Genomic DNA, 16,224 nt, shown 5'->3' with positions numbered 1-16,224 from the left:
TAATTAGAAGTATTTGGGATTTAGTGTCAAAGTTTCTCAATAGAGGCACCTCAAATATATGCATTGAAAACCTCCTCCTATCCATTACTGTCCAGGTACTGTTCAGTATTTCTGTTTAAATGGTGTATTAGTTGGTCTGAGACTGTTAAAACATCACTTCTAATAGTTCATAGCATCCTTTATAAATAATTTGGTTTCTGTAGAATTTCACATTGCTTTCTTAACTCTGAGATAATTTATATACAACTTTGTCTTTTTTGAAAAATATTTAAAAACTGTGGCTCTTGTTTTGAATCATGCTTGAAGTTTAATCCCAATTTTTATGGAGGGAGACGAAACTTATCTCCACCAACACTTCAAATATGTTAAGGATCACTGTTTTCCTCTGGTATCTCTTCGAGTCAGAAAATTGACAATGTTAGGAAAACTAATTTTTTGGGAGAAAGGCTCAAGGGTAAGATTTTATTCCGTTTGCATCCTTCAAATTGTTTCTGCAAGGCTCTCTGAAGAATGAGCAGTTGTCTTCTGTGTCCTTCAAAACAGCTGGTTGATATCCATAAGGCTTTCTGGAGCTGCTCTTCCTCTTGGAAGGAAATCTGGAATTCTGTGTATTTAGCTGTTTTCTTCTATATTCTTGTTTTCTTGGTTTTTTTTTTTACTGGACTGTTTCAGCTAAAAATGTATCAAAATTCTGGGGTGAAACTTGGGCATTAGAATCCAATTCAATAACTTAATTCTGCTTAAGATTTCTTTATCCAGTGTCATTGATCATATCACAATGAGTTTGGTTAGTAAAGCTGAGAATATGCTTTCTGTGTCTGAGGGCCGGTGGGAAATGGAATTTGTGGGGCTGAATTATCCTGGTTTTCTACAGTTCTTGACTTTGGTGGGAATTGTAGATATTTAGCACCCCTGATTAACAGGTAACTTATTTAGGTGTTTAATTGTAGGCAGTCAGGCTGAATTTTTAGTTATTTTTCTTTCTTGAGTTTGGATATAAGTGAGGAGAGGGTGGCATTTTATGTCTTGTAAGATGTAAAAGCACGGAGGGAAAGAACTGGTTTGAGGCTGCATATCAGGATATGCCTGGAAGGAATGGGGTTAAAGCTAAGCAGAGTAGCATGCCTGCCCCATAGGAGTAAAAACTTGCAAACAAGGTACATTTGTCTGTAAGAGGATTTTCCAAGACAACCAAAGAAAATGTTAACATGCATGGACATTCAAAAGTACTCTAGGAAAAAAAAAAGGAAAAAGCATTTGCTGGACCCTGGATAGAAACAATTTTCATCTCTGATATTGTCTCTGAATATTTGGTGTGAAACATGGTGATTCTGCTTGAAAATACATGGGGCAGCCAAAAGCTGATAGCCACTTGTGCCTTGCTGAGAGATCAGCTTCCATAAAAAAGAGCTCCTTTAAAGAAGGTGCCACGCTCTCAGCACATCTGTCTCGAGCAAGGGAAGGAAGCACTGGAGGTGGAGGATTGCTGTTCATTAATTGCATCATATTGAGCTTCCAGGCAGACTTGAGACAGCCAAAAGGTGGAGATTTTTAGGTTCCTCCCCCTACTTTTCTATCTCCTCCCCCCTTCCCAAAATAAGTGTTTTGCCAAAACCTCCTTGTGGCAGAGCAAGGGTTTTAAAAGGAAAGTCAGGAACAAAGCAAGAATTTTGGAGACTAAGTTAATTCCAATCCTTTCTTTTCTGAAAGGAAGACTTGTAATGTGTACACTCTATCAAGTTACATTTCTTTTTAACTGCTACTCAGGGTGCAAATCCAAAAAAAGTTAAACATATAAACAATAATTAAATAGGGTCACAAGTCATTACCCAGCTTTGCAATTACAAGAGTTTTCAACTTCCAGTCATTGATCTAAGAACAAGAATTGTAAGAACTGGGGACATAGTCATATTTTGTTCAGTTTTATTCATGTGTGGATCACTCATGGAAAAATTTCCTATGCTTTCAACAGAAATATTTCTGAGGTAAAATCTGTAGAAACTAGCTGATACTTAAGAACTTTTTTAGCATTAACTGTTCATTAATAAAATGAATTTGTGGGTTTTGCAATTTCTTTATTAGAAATGTATACTTGACCAGTTTACTTAATATTGTACCAGTGTTGTGCACTGTAATCTTGTATTTCTAGATGTAAAATCTGGTGAAGACTTTTCAGTGCATCACAGCAGTTGCTTTTTGAATGGAAATATATTTACTACAAGTGTAGACAACTTAATGTGTGAGACAAGACATCTGCCAAGGATAAAGTCTTGAATTAAATCCTATTTTTATCAAAGCTGTCAATGTGTTATGGTTTGAAGTGTTTTCTTCCTAAAAAAAGGTGCCTTGAAGTTATTTTTCTACTTCTTAGATTGACCCTGTCCTTGAAATCGGGACAGACAGAAACAGGAAATTAATTCTTGGGGATACATGGCATCTGCCACAAGATTCTTGCAATGAAATGCACCTCAATTTACTGACTTGAATAATATTGAAATCTTCCTTCTGGTTTCTTTAAAATAATTTTTGCAAAGCCAGGGTTAAATGCAAATAACAAGCTGTCTAAGGATAGAATTGGAGGAGACTTCAATTAGTAGTGTTTTTTACTGGTATAAACCAATGAATATAAGATGATTGAGATTGGTTTTAATTTGTTTTAATTCAGCTTGTTAAAAAAAAAAAGCTGAAGAAGGTAAGTGAATGTTTGCAACATGTCTGTGAGTTTATTAATGTACTACATTAGCAGGGATGTAAGTGGAAAGTCCATGACTGAATGGAGAAATTCACATTTCTGCAGTGTCCCCAGGGCATTCCTGGCACTGCCCCCTATGGCACAGGCAGTGGTGGTTTTACATGTTGTGGTCCCCACATATTTGTCATTTGCTTCTTATTCATCATCTCTGTTGTACCTGCATGTGATACTGACAGCATGGATTGCTAGATAAAAAGGTAGGGCTTTCATGACTCCTTTTTGCTAGTTTGGAGGTTTTTTGTTGTTTGTCCTTTTTTTGTTGTGTTTTTTGTTTGGTTTTTTTTTGGGGGGGGGGTTATTTTTTTGGGGGTGGTGTTTGTTTTGGGTTTTTTAACAAATTTAAGGTGCAAAATGAACAAATGCCTGCAGCATGCTGGAACTAAGTGTACTAAAATGAGCTCTTTGATATAAACATCAGTGCTCCACAAACATCCAGCAGGAAAAATGCAGCCTTGTTAGAAAATCAAACTGAATTTGCATTACCAGACATCAAAGGTTGTGAATTTTTGTTTTGACATGTAATTACTCTTCATTATGTATTATTAGCCTATTGGATGCTTGCTTGCATTTGAAATAGTTCTAGACAAAATAAGGCTGGGATATTAGCAATGAAACTTTCTGTGTAATATTTTCACTCTGAAGGTTGCTAAAATGAGATCCTGAAGACTTGCCTGAAGTTGAGACAGTGAGTCAGTAGAGCCCAGAACCAGCTCTCCTGTCATTAAAACACTTGTGCTGTACATTATATCAATCATTTTCCCATATCTGAACCTGTTGGGTGGCATAAGGCCAAAAGCAGTGGCCAAAACACAGTCATGAGAACCTTGGCTGAATTCAAACCAGGAAACCATAAGGAACATTTGTGTTTGTCAGAGCTTGATGGGTCCTTTTAATGCAAAAAGGCTGAAGTTAGCAAAACATTCTACATTCCTCATGGACCACAAGCAGAGACCCGCAAGCATGTCTGTAGGTCCCAGAAGGTGCTCTCCAGGTCTGAGCCCTGTGTGCCAGGCAGAAGTTGGCATTAGTTTTGCCCATTGTGTCTCTGAGAAGACCAACAGGAGTTTCTTTAAGGAGCTTGGTGTCAGCAGCTTCTGAATTCTTTGCCATTATCACTTTCCAGTGAATGTTGCCTCACTTATTTATTCCTTGTCCAGATGTAAATTTAATTTAACTTGTCATTGGTGTGACAGTCCCATTTTTCTCCTCTGTGGGGCCCTTCTCCCATGTATTTTCCCTCTGAGCAGACCTGTCCAGCATGGTGTGCAACAGGAGTGCTGTGCACACAACAGGAAAAAAATTAGTAGGGAAATATCATGCTTGATCAATCTGTGATTATTTCACTTTCCTAATAGTAATAATATGAAAATAGATGTGGAGAAGACCTTGTTGGTGAAGTGAGTGTGGGTAAGATGAAGAGTTACGTATAGAGAACAGAGGTATGTCACATACAGCTTGGAAGAAATAAATTAATTGTGTTCAGAGCAGTGTGAGAAAGGGTACAGTGGAAGAACATAGAAAGTGGCTCAGTTGATGTAAGAGCATGCTACATGTGAGTTCAAGATGACTTAACTCAGTGAAGTTTCTGTCCTTTCCTCTGAATTTGCTGCACAACATGATGAAAACAGTATCAGTTATACAAAACTGTTGGTGTCAGTCAGTGGAGGTTATCTCAAACGAGATAAAGAAAACAGTTTTCTATCTGAGAACTTCCTTGCTGATGAAAGGCAGAGAATTTGCTTTCAGTAACCCCTTATTGCTGAAGCTGTCCAAACCCTTTTATTTTGTATGGATGAGGGAGTTACTTAGACCAAGAAATGAGGAAATAATCTTGGCAGTAAAGAGTTCAGGAAGGGCTGTAAGCTTTGAGGCCACATTCAAGGCAATTGCTACTTCCAAAGCATGAGATAATCTAGATTTAGACAAAATTGACAGATGAATATTAAAAATCTTATCCTTACCTATAAAATGCAAAATAATGCTCGTTAACACTGTGCATTTGCCTTTCCAGTGGACTAGTGAGGAGAAGGAAAAAAAAGCACTCAACAGTAAGGAAAGAGGAAAAAATCCTCACAGAACAATGGAAAAGAGATTGATTTGGTTTTAAAAATTCTGCAGTTACAGATTAGGACTTCTATCTCTTTATGTAGAGGTGTTAAGATTCTCTAGACATGAAGCACGCAGTTTGTGTTAAGCCTTACAGTAATCTTCATGAAATGCTCAGAATAGAGGAAAAAATTATAAATTTCCAAATTCCTCAAATCTTTTATTGGTATTAAAGGAATTGTGAAAGAAAGATTGATTCTTAGCACTGCATACTTTTATAAAGAGAGGCATATGCTTAGGGAAAAGATGAATATTTCCAGAAAAAGTCTATTTTGGTCATTAATGCCAGCAAATCTGGAGGACTTTTGTACTTAAGACCTGAACAGTAGCTTTTTAACCTCCTCCAGCATATCTCAGCAAGGAAAGGTGAGTTTGGATTACTGCCCTTTGGGAAGAATATGGATTGAAGTATAAGAAAAGGTGCTGTTTCTGGCAGGGTCTCCCAACAGGACTCCTGCTAGGACATTTATGACAACACTAATACTTTCTGTCCTCAGATTTTTAGGGTCTCTGTTTGAAGAAGAATATGTCTTCAGTGTGGGGTTGGGTGGGGTTTTTTTGTTTTTTGTTTGTTTGTTTGTTTTTTGTTGGGGGGAGGGCTCTTTTTTATTTGCATGTTTGGGGTTTTTTGTGCTGTGGGGTTTTTTTGTTGTTGTTGTTGTTGTTTTGGTTTGGGTTTTTTGTTGGTTTGTTTGGTTTTGTTTTGGTTTGTTGTTTTAGTTTTTGCTTGGTTGGAGTTTTTTAAATTTACCCTTTAGGCCAGGGTAATGCAGTATCTATGACTCTACTACTTCTCTCTGCATCCCTGGCAGTCCCGGTCATGCCTGTCCCTCTTTGCAGCTTCCAATGAAGTGGCCTGTTAAGAGTGGTGAGTGGCTTTTGTTTGTGCCATCTCCTTGTTCCCACTAGTCCACACAGGAAAACCTGGTTAAAGCAGCTCTAGTCATCTAAACAATATTGCTAAGATATTGAAAAAGATGTTCTAGGTCAAAATATTCTAGTCCCATGTTTGCTGATTTCACCTTTGTGCCAGACACTCTCTTAAGGACTTTCATGGGAGCCCCAGTTTGTTTTGTTGGTTTTCCCCAGTTGGTGCTGTCTAGTGCAACAGGAGCTGAAGTCTCTGGAAGTTTGGTCATTGACTTTCATGAGGGAAACCTCAGGATCTGAGCATTTGAGCTGGAGAGGGCACTTAGCAGTACTCAAGCAAAGATCTGACTAAGTCAACGGGAGTTTTGCCACCTTCCAAAAATGCAGGGTGGCACTCTGCCTTTGCCTTGCCCTCCCAAATGCTAAAGGGGGAAAGCAAAACAAACCAGTGTCAACATGTTGTGCTCTGCTTAAAAATGAAGATGTTTCTCAAAAATGTGTTTGCATCAAAACCTGTGGAGAAAATAAGTTCTATTAAATACTAAAAGTGGAGATCTTGAAACGTACTTATCCCAGGGTCTTAATACCCACATTAATATGGACAAAAGTGCTATGTTTTCACAGGCTGTCCTGTCCTATGTAAGTATATGTTAGCAAGCTGGGGTTACAAAGTGCTGACTTCTTATAAGGAGCTCTTCCAACACAATCTTTAGATTTTGTGTAAATCTTATCTATAAGAAAAACTATGTGCTGGGTTAAACAAGATCCAGAACCTTCCTAGGAAAAAGACACATTCACATGAATGCCTCAATAGTAGTATCAGTAGGACATTCCTCCCCGGTGTCCAGGAAAAAGCAGCTGACAAGTAGCACTGGACATCTCAGTTACACACATATAATGATAAATGTTCATTTTTCTTAAGGGGAAAAAGGGGAAAAAACCCCAGGTGGTGGGAAGGCAGGTGTTTGCTCTTCAGCGAATTAGAAGTGGGAAGTTTTGACCCTTGGAAGGTGGGTTTCATCCCCGGGCTGCTGCCCGGGACGGGCACGGGAAGTGGCAAAGGGGAGGTGGGACAGGAGAGACACGGATCGGGCCCAAATGTGGCGTTAATCGCGCGTGTTTTCCCCAGAACTGCAAGCTGAAAGATATTTAAACAAATAGCTCCAATACTTAAGCACACTCTGACGTTTTGGCACGGCATCCTCAGGCGGTTAAAGCTGCAGAGGGGCAGCTGGTACCCTGGGACCGCAGGGACGGGCTGGTTCCCGCTGGAAAGGTGTCTGAGGATTGCCGTGTCCCGGGGAATAAGATAGGGAATGACGGACGAGCCTTCTGAACACGAAGTAACAGCTGGAGGCAACTAATCTTCCCATGCGAGAGGGAAAGTATTGCTACAAATCGGGAATCTTTATAGCTGTTCGGCTGGAGGAAGTTTTTTGGCTGTAAACTGTCATGCACTGCAGCTCCCGCTGAAAAGGCTCTGGAAGTGGGGAGTCCTCTCTCCTGAGAAACAAAGTGCAATTAAGATCAGAAAGAGGAGGGAGGAAATAAAATAAAGATGACAGGAATCCGAGCTGAGGAAAAACTTCACGGTTTGGGTCTGTTGGTTCTTTTGGAGCAGTTGTTAGGTTGTTTTTATAGTTATGTTTTTTTATGGCATTTTAAAGATTATACATAACTCTTGAAAAGTTTTTTTTAATGGTCATTTCAAAATTTAAAACTGGAAAGAATTTTTTTTTTTTAAGACTAGCTAAATTGAAGAGCATACATTATTTTTCTGGGATGAGCAGCTCACTCATTCGCTAAGTATTAAGTAAAGTGTGATATATATCAAATCGAGTTGAACTTCAACTCTCCTCTCTCTGCCTAAAGAGAGCGATCAGTGCAAAAAATATTAACCATATAGGTAAGTGTCTGCTCCCGAAGGGCTTCTCATTCTTTGAGTGCATGTATATGTAGAAGGATTGGATATAGAACTATTGGATATATAGATTGGATATCCAGAACTATTCCTTCCTTGGAGCATCCATCTGGAAGAATTAAATGGTGTTTTAAAAGCTCAGATCACAGAAATACAATTTTAGATCGTGTTAAAATATTTGATTTATACATTTTCAGAACAGTTCATATTCCACCAAAACCGCTCCGTCACTTTCAATTCTGGCTGTTCCCGCTGCTTTCGGCTCTTAAACACGTTCATTGTCAGGTGGCGTCGAGCTGAGGAAAAGCTGAGGCAAGAGAGGACCCACCACCACCACCACCACCACCACCCCCTCCACCTGCACTGCTCTTGTCCCCTTTCCCCTCCTCGCCTTCCCCGCGGACCGTACCCTAAAAGTGACGCGACTTGTGCAAGGGATGAGCAGTGCCTTCTCTCCCTGGCACCTGCACGGAGCGGGGAGCTGTCTGTGCCAGTCCTTCTTCGGGGCCAGCCTCTCCCGGCACTCGGCTTTTTCAGGATTGAGGCGCTCGAAATGTCGCCTTCAAAGCACAAACACAGAGTTGCGGCTGCCAGCCCACCCGAGGGCCAGCGTGAAATAAACACCTGATAGCGAAAAGATCATCTCCAACTACGGCTAGCAGAGACCACGCATCGACTTAGTAAACTTTGCCCGGAATTTATTTGCAAATGCTGCTTTCCCCTTCCGAAGAGGACAAAAAGCAGGCAGTAGGTGCTCAGGCAGAAAGAGCTTTTAGAAACTTTTAAGCAAGAATTAATCTGAAGGGATAACTTTTTTTCTCCGTTTCTGCACAGTGGTTGAAGAGAGGTGGCTCGAGCAATTCGGCTTGTCAGATTGAAGGGGAAAAAAAGTTCTGCGGAGCTAAGTGAAGTGATAGTGCTGTGTAATGAAAATACAGCCCTAAGCCGCAGCTACTAAACCAAAAAGGACTGAATCACCGTCTGCATCCCGCAGAAGTGACCCTCAGCGTGCCTTCCCCTGGCAGCCCTGACTTCCAGCTCCTTCTGCTGCCAGGCAGCTTGACAGTGTATCCCGGGCATCTTCTCCTAAAATTTTAAAAATCCCGGCAGCGATGGTGCGCGGTGTTTGGAGAAGAGGAGATGTCTGTTTTAAAAACAACTCTGATTTTTACACCGCTCCTCTTCTTTTTCCCTCTCCTTTGCTCCCGTTTAAAGAACTTGTTATTGTTTAAAGAGACCTCATTGAACTATTTCCTGCTCATTGTCACCTCTCTCCCCCTCGCCCTCTATCCAGGGATTCTCACGGAAAGGTAATAAACTTCCCTCACACCACAGACCGTCGCAGCTCCGGAGAATGCAAACTATTACAACGCCGGCCGGCGGGAGTGCTTCAGAGCATCCCTCTTTTCCCTCGTCCTGGCCCTTGGTTTTGCGTCAAATAACTTTAAAATAAATTCATCCCGTTGCAAAGTTTCACCCATGAGTTTCTCCCCTCTTGCCCGCAGGAACTCGCGGGCGTTTCTCCGTCCTACACGAAACAAAGCCTTTAACTATCGATCTGTTTTTCAGAAGTATGCTTTTATTTAGGTGGCATGGCGGGTGGCTATCGATCTGATTTTCAGATTTTAAAAAAATTACTTAGGTGGGATGGCTCAAAACCATCGCCGTCGAGCATCTCGGCTGCGAAGGCGCTGCCTGTGCTGCTGCAGAGAGGCAAACTCTGCCGCTTTTCCCATGGGCGGACTCACGGGCTCGCTAAAAGCGGGGAGTGCCCGGTTTGTGCAGCCGCTGGACAGCGCGGTTCCAGCTCTCGGGCTGATTTTTCCCGCAAGGTTTGTCGCTGCCAGCCGCACCCTTCCCTCCCTGCAGCAGAGGTTCCGCCAAGGGGCAGGGGCAGGTGCGGGGGGAAGCGGCGTGCGGGGCGGGGTGCTGCTGTCAGCTTGCTGTCAGACTTCCCGTTTTTTCCCCTAAATATGAATCCGCGCCGGGAGCGCCTCCCGTCCAGCCTGCCCGTCTGGAAGCGGACCGGGGGTCTCGCAGCGCCGGGAGGCGGGAGGGTGCCGCGCTGGCCGGTTGTGAGGCTGTTGCCGAGATGGGCCATTTCCTCCGCGGCTGCCGGAGCCTCGGCCCCGGCGGCTTTGATAGAGGTGCAAACATTTGGGGGCAGATTTACATAAAATAGCCGCGTTTAATCCCGCGGGCCGCAATTAACATCACAGGCTCCCGCGGGCCCCGTTCTGATATGGCCGCGGGCGGCCAATGGGCAGCGCCGCGCGCGCCCATCAAAGGCGCCGCCCGCCAATCAGCGGGGCCCCCCCGCCGGCGCGCTGATGTCACCGGGGGGGCGTTTATGGCGGGCTATAACAGCGGCCCGGCCGCTGAGGGCGCGGCGAGGCGCCCCGGGCCCGGCTCGGTTCCGCTGCGGCCGTGCCAGCCAGCAGCCCCGCGGGCGGGAGGGCGCGGGGCCGGGATGAGCTCCCCCGGCGCGGAGGGCGCGGGCAAGCCCCCGCAGTACCGCGTGGACCACCTGCTGAGCGCCGTGGAGAGCGAGCTGCAGGCGGGCAGCGAGAAGGGGGACCCCACGGAGCGGGAGCTGCGCGTGGCGCTGGAGGACAGCGAGCTGTGGCTGCGCTTCAAGGAGCTCACCAACGAGATGATCGTCACCAAGAACGGCAGGTAGGGACGGGACGGGCCCCGCCGCCCGCGCTGCTTCCCCGGCCCGGCTCCGCGGGGCGCGGGGGTCCCGGCGGCGGGACTCCCCCCCTCGCGCCTCCGTGTCGCCCCGCAGGAGGATGTTCCCGGTGCTGAAGGTGAGCGTGTCGGGGCTGGACCCCAACGCCATGTACTCCTTCCTGCTGGACTTCGTGGCGGCCGACGGGCACCGCTGGAAGTACGTGAACGGGGAATGGGTGCCCGGCGGGAAGCCGGAGCCGCAGGCGCCCAGCTGCGTCTACATCCACCCCGACTCACCCAACTTCGGCGCGCACTGGATGAAGGCGCCCGTCTCCTTCAGCAAAGTCAAACTCACCAACAAGCTCAACGGCGGCGGGCAGGTAAACGCCGGCACCGGGACCTGCCGGTCAGCGGGGCTCGCTCTCCTTGCTGCTCGTTTTCATCCTTACCAAACGTGTTGGGATGGGTCGCGCTTCTCCCTGCCCCCGCAGTTCGTTCGTTCGTTCATTCATTCATTCATTCATTCGTTCATTCATTCATTCAGGAGATCGTCTCCTTCCACCGAGGATGAGTGCCTTGATGTTTTATCACTTTGTCTTTTTTTGAAAAGCTCTTTCTGGCCTATTTGCTAATGTCAGTGGTGTGGTAGATGAATCTTTCTAAGGCTGACTTATCATTGATGCCTTTGTGACTCTGCAAATGCTTTGTCAAGTAACAGGGATGAGGATAACTTGTGCAGAAAGTTGTGTCTGTCCTCGTTGTGCCTTTCCTTCTCTCACAGCTTCAGTTTTAGGCTTTTTTCCTACTTACTGCTTTTTCCACCCCTGATGGAAAGATGGATACTTTAAAACCTGAGTGCCCTTTGTGCCTGGCAGCATCTGCCGCTACTTTGTCGCTGCTCACCTGCTCTGTTTGTTCACAGATCATGTTGAACTCCCTGCACAAGTATGAGCCGAGGATTCACATCGTGCGAGTGGGTGGCCCGCAGCGGATGATCACCAGCCATTCCTTCCCAGAAACCCAGTTTATAGCTGTGACAGCCTACCAGAACGAGGAGGTAAGCACAGCGGGGAAGAGAGGGTGCCACTACCGGGAGGTTTCAAGTAGCAAAGCGGGCATGTTACAGAGCAAAATAATGGATCTCCTTTCGCGTTTCTCAGTTCTTCCCATGCGTTTTTTTTTGAGGCTAAATATAAAAGATTAAATGAATGCATGTAAAAGCCCTATGAATGAGTTATAGAACAAAGTTTTTGAGCATTGTTTGTCTCAATGTGTACTGCAGATTCGTATTAGGGGAGTAATTTTTAAAAGACTCTGTGGGGGCAAACAACTATGGTAGAAAAAACAATTGTTATTTTGAGCTACATAGTGAAATGTCTGAGGGCACCATTTTTGGAGTGGCCCTTTTTCTGTTACCCAAATGCATGTGTTTGTTGAATGAAGTTGTAATTATCAGGTTTTCTGAGATTTCTTTAATGTCCAATTTGCTCTGGCTTGAAATGTGAAGATTTTTATAGCTATTTAGTTTACAACCTTTCTTAGGTGTTTCCTTAGATGATCAATGAACTCAGGCTATTCGATGTTTCAAAATTTGGCAGAGAGATTAACTCCTAGTGCTTTGATAATACTTTAGACCTTAAGGAGCTGTTGAATTCATGCCCATCCGTTGCTTTTATGGGCCTACTTTTGTTTCTTCAAAAATCTGTGATTTTACCAACTTCACTGGGTAGTCTTAGTTCAAATCCTAATATCAGTGTGATAATGAATGGTGATACATCTGAATAAAGATATTTGTTGTTGTTTTTAGATCACAGCTTTAAAAATTAAATACAATCCGTTTGCAAAGGCATTTCTTGATGCAAAAGAAAGGTGAGAGCTCTTAATTCTAAAATATGTTTTTTAAGGTAGATTTTTGAAGACAAATTCTTAACTAATGCAACATGGTTTCTTTTATAGAAGTGATCACAAAGACATGATGGAAGAAGTGGGGGACAACCAGCAGTCTGGGTATTCACAGTGTATGTTTCATTGTGCATCATGAGCATGACTTTGATTTCTTCCATCTACTCTGTGTGAAGTTAAGCTAAACTTTGAGGCCAGTGCTTGGTATCTGGTTTGTTAGCTCATAGAGAGTAGTGTTAGCAGTCTCTGTGGTTGTGGTTCATGCATGTTGATGTTTGTATAAACACTATAATCTCTGTATGTGGTTAGGATTTATTGCATTCAAAGCCATTTAATAGAGTTGCATTTACGTCCAAAAAGGCATCTGCTTTCTTTTTTTACAAGGACAGCAATGTTCACATGGACATGGAGACAAAAGTTTATTTCATAAAATTTGTTGAGACAGTACTCATGTTTTAAGTACTCTAAGAAAATTACAGGCATTTGCTTGAAGAAGTTATTTCAAATGATTGAAAAGTATTTGTGTTTTAATGATTTCTATTTTAACAGATTGATAGCAAAATGTAGCCTAAAAAGGACGGGGGAGTTGATTTGCAGCAGGAATTATTTTGTTTCAGAGAAAATACTTAATTTTTAAGAGGAGACGCTTCAGAGCTTAGCTATAGATTGAGACCCCCAAAGAGCAGTTTAAAACTGAATACTATGCTAACAATTACTGAGCACGCACTGCCTACATATGGGAGGGTTTAACAATTTCAGTGTTTCCTTGCTGTGGTTGTGGTTAAATGGTAATTTAAAAAACAACAAGCTAACTTGGCGCAAGACTTTTTCTCGGCTGCTATCTGATCTTCCTTCATAAGAACATTTATCCAAGTTGTAAAGATCCAGACTTTTCAGCTATGTTGAAACTCTGTTTCCTTTCCCGAGTGTGCATTTCCTCGCTGTTATTTGTCTCGTTGCTGTGATGCTGTGCTTGGCTGCCCTGCCCACCCCTCTCACAGAGCTCTTGCTCCCCCCAGTAGGTAGCTGGCTCATTCCTGGCAGCGGGGCTCTGTGCCCCCCGGCCAATGCCCACGCGCAGTTTGGAGCCGGGCTGTCGCTGTCCCCTGCCCACAGCTGTGACAGGTACTCGTCGCTGAGGAGCCACCGGCCCGCGCCCTACGCCAGCCCCTACACGCACAGGAACAGCTCGCCAGGTAAGGCTGCAGCTCTGGGAAAGGGGGCCCTGAGCCCAGGACATGCTCCCAGTGCCTTTGGAACTGGGGGTCTGATTTTGTCAGCTTATCTGAACTGGGGCTGTGGTTAGTGTCTGTCTGTGAACGTCCCCCCACTGCATAGATAGAAACAGTGAGGTGCTGAGTGAACTGCAGAGCTTTTAGAAAATATGTGCTCAGAAGTAGCCAAACATTGTAAGACTTAATATCTCAGGCACCAGGTACTTAAGGGTGAAAAGGGCATTTTTAACAGTGGGGGTTTTTGTTTATTTCTTCTTTTTTTTTTTTTTTATTTATCTTCTTCTGGCAAAGAAGAATGGTTAACAATTTTAGCTTTCAGGCTGTATAGATATTGAAGGTTCCCATTTAAAAAATATGTATTATTTTGAATTATGAAGTAATACTTGGGCTTCTAGATGCAGCCTGACCAATCTTGCATGTAGCTTTGTAGTTCATTTTGAAATGGAAAACTAGCTCCCTGTGAACTTTTTTTGCATCTTGGAACTTTTGTGCAAGACTTAAGAAAGGATAAAAGAGCAAAACCTCTCTGGTGCTCTTTTCCTCTCTGGTGTCCTCAGCCAAAACCTTCCTTCCCTTAGCTAGCTACCACAGCAGCTTCTTTCTGACCATGGGTGGCTGTATGGGATTCCCCTTATAGCTTCCTAGTGCCCCTGCTCTGTGGGCCAGCCAGTTTGGGTCACAAGCCAAGTAGTCTAAGCCACAGTCCAGTCACTCCTGATGGTGCCTAAGGCAGATTTCAAGATGGCATGCTTGGCTCAGAACTGGGATGTGTGATTCAGCGATAGCTTTGTTATCCAGCTGTGCTAGACTGTTACTGCCTGTATAGGTGATGGAGATGGAAGGTCTCCAGGTGACAGTGTAAATAAAGGGCCCTCCTTTTCTCACTGACTGTGTAAAATGGCATCTGCTGAATTAGCAGCTGGCTTGCAGACAGCCCTTGGCCATAGGCCCTTCACAGAAATAAGATTTTGCAGTTATTAGTGGAACAAAACAACATGTCAGGGCAATGCCAATAAAGGTGTGAACTTGACACAACTGGTTACTGGCTTTGTTTTTTTCTGCGTGTGTGATTTTATTTGTAGGGTTTTTTTGCAAGGTAGTAGTGGGGAAGGGTGGTTTAAACCTCTTCATTGTATTTGAATACAAGATTGCTATTTGGCCTGATTGTTGTGTTTGTAAGTGGTTGTGTGTTTTCCCAGCAGCCTATGCCGACAACTCCTCTGCCTGCCTGTCCATGCTGCAGTCCCATGACAACTGGTCTTCTCTGGGAGTTACTACACACACAGCCATGCTGCCCATGGGTCACAGCACTGGCACAGCTACCAGCTCCAGGTAGGAGTCCAGCCCTCAAATCCCTATATTGGTACTTTCTAGGAGGAAAAGGCTGAAAAAGGAGGTAAAGAGTCACCAGCATATTAGAAGTTTCTTTGGCCATTGGTATGAACCATTAGCACTCTGTGGGGCACTGAGAAGGACTGTCCAGCAGGAAAACAGATTAAAGAAATGGATTTTTTTTTTCTTTTTAATGTTTTGGTTCTGGACATGTAGATACCTATGACAGCAGTGTTTGATAAATTAAGGATTGCAAATTGCTTAGACAAACATCGATTGAATTTGAGGATGCTCTCTTAAGTTTCGTCTCTGTTATACATAATGGTGTTTAAAAAGTTTATTTTCTTTATCCCTTCCATTTTGGCTGGTCATAGCTTTCCCAGCCATCTCCATAAACCTTTATTCTGCTACAAATGATGGAGCAGTGAGCTGTAGTGTGGAGAAGGAGCACATGGTTGGGGCAGTAATTCTTTACTTAAGCATTGCCACACTAACCAGCATAGCACATGGACTCTTAACTGTTAATCAGGATATGTACTACCACCCAGTATAAGTTAATTGTATTGCTGAACATACTTTTAGTCCTGAACACAGATTAATTGAGTAAAAAGGTCCTTCTAGCACTTCTTTCTCTGTCTGATCCCCAGGATGCATATTTAGGAAGTTGCTAAGTTCCTGGAGTTTCAATTTCTGCACTGAGTTGTTCAGGAGGTAAAACCAGTAGAACTGGAACTGTGGAACCTCAAGGAAGGTGTATTTGTGGGGGTGCCATGAACACAGATTGTGCCTGGGGGTCCTTCCTGCCTCGCAGTGGCTGGGAACTGCCTAGAGAATGTCTCTGTTAGCAGCGAAAAGGACCTGCCTGGGGGCTGTGTTGTGAGCTGAGGAGCTGCCAGCAGGCCCTAGAGTCACTAATAACAGGTTTTGCCTGTGCCTTTCCCTCTTCCAGCCAGTACCCCAACCTGTGGTCCGTCAGTAACAGCAGCATCACGCCGGTGTCCCAGCCGAGCGGCATGTCCAACGGGCTGAGCTCCCAGTTCCTGCGTGGCTCTCCAGGACCCTACTCGGCCCTGCCCCACGCGGTGCCAGCAGCCTCCTCTGCCTCACCCCTGTACGATGGCACAGCACCCACCGACCTGCCCGACAGCCAGTATGACACCTCTGCACATGCCAGGCTGGCACCCACGTGGACACCTGTCACCTCTCCTTCCATGTAAACACAGGCCTCTTCCTCTGAGACACTTCTAGCTACCAAATTATGTTAGCTGCTCAGTCCTCAAGGAGGAGAAAGAAGAGACCTGAAGGAAACTGCAACCAAAAAGCATCTGTACTGCTCTGCAGAGAGCATCCACATTATACCTCTTATAGTGAACTGTGCATCACTGACTTCATGTAGAGTTTACAAACCTGGTGAGTGTGCAATTCTTAGAGCA

At 44.2% G+C, this 16,224-nt stretch overlaps 1 protein-coding gene across 4 annotated transcripts; it reads left to right on the top strand.

Annotated features, from left to right (window-relative positions):
- Positions 1-10,119: 10,119 nt before the first annotated feature.
- TBXT (T-box transcription factor T) lies at positions 10,120-16,008 on the top strand. 4 transcript variants are annotated; one of them, XM_030945836.1, is made up of 8 exons: positions 10,120-10,325; positions 10,438-10,702; positions 11,245-11,379; positions 12,130-12,191; positions 12,279-12,340; positions 13,247-13,420; positions 14,662-14,791; positions 15,741-16,008. In XM_030945836.1, the coding sequence occupies exons 1-8, from the start codon at positions 10,120-10,122 to the stop codon at positions 16,006-16,008; spliced, it is 1,302 nt and encodes a 433-aa protein (XP_030801696.1). The 4 variants fall into 4 exon arrangements, with proteins under 4 accessions (XP_030801696.1, XP_030801695.1, XP_030801694.1 ...); XM_030945835.1 differs by having other exon boundaries at positions 13,244-13,420; XM_030945834.1 differs by having other exon boundaries at positions 13,244-13,420; positions 14,659-14,791.
- Positions 16,009-16,224: the final 216 nt, after the last annotated feature.

The sequence above is a fragment of the Camarhynchus parvulus genome, chromosome 3, assembly GCF_901933205.1.
Source record: "Camarhynchus parvulus chromosome 3, STF_HiC, whole genome shotgun sequence".
NCBI lineage: Eukaryota > Metazoa > Chordata > Aves > Passeriformes > Thraupidae > Camarhynchus > Camarhynchus parvulus.
Note: the sequence above shows the minus strand (reverse complement) of the source record. Positions and strands in the feature narration are given on the sequence as shown.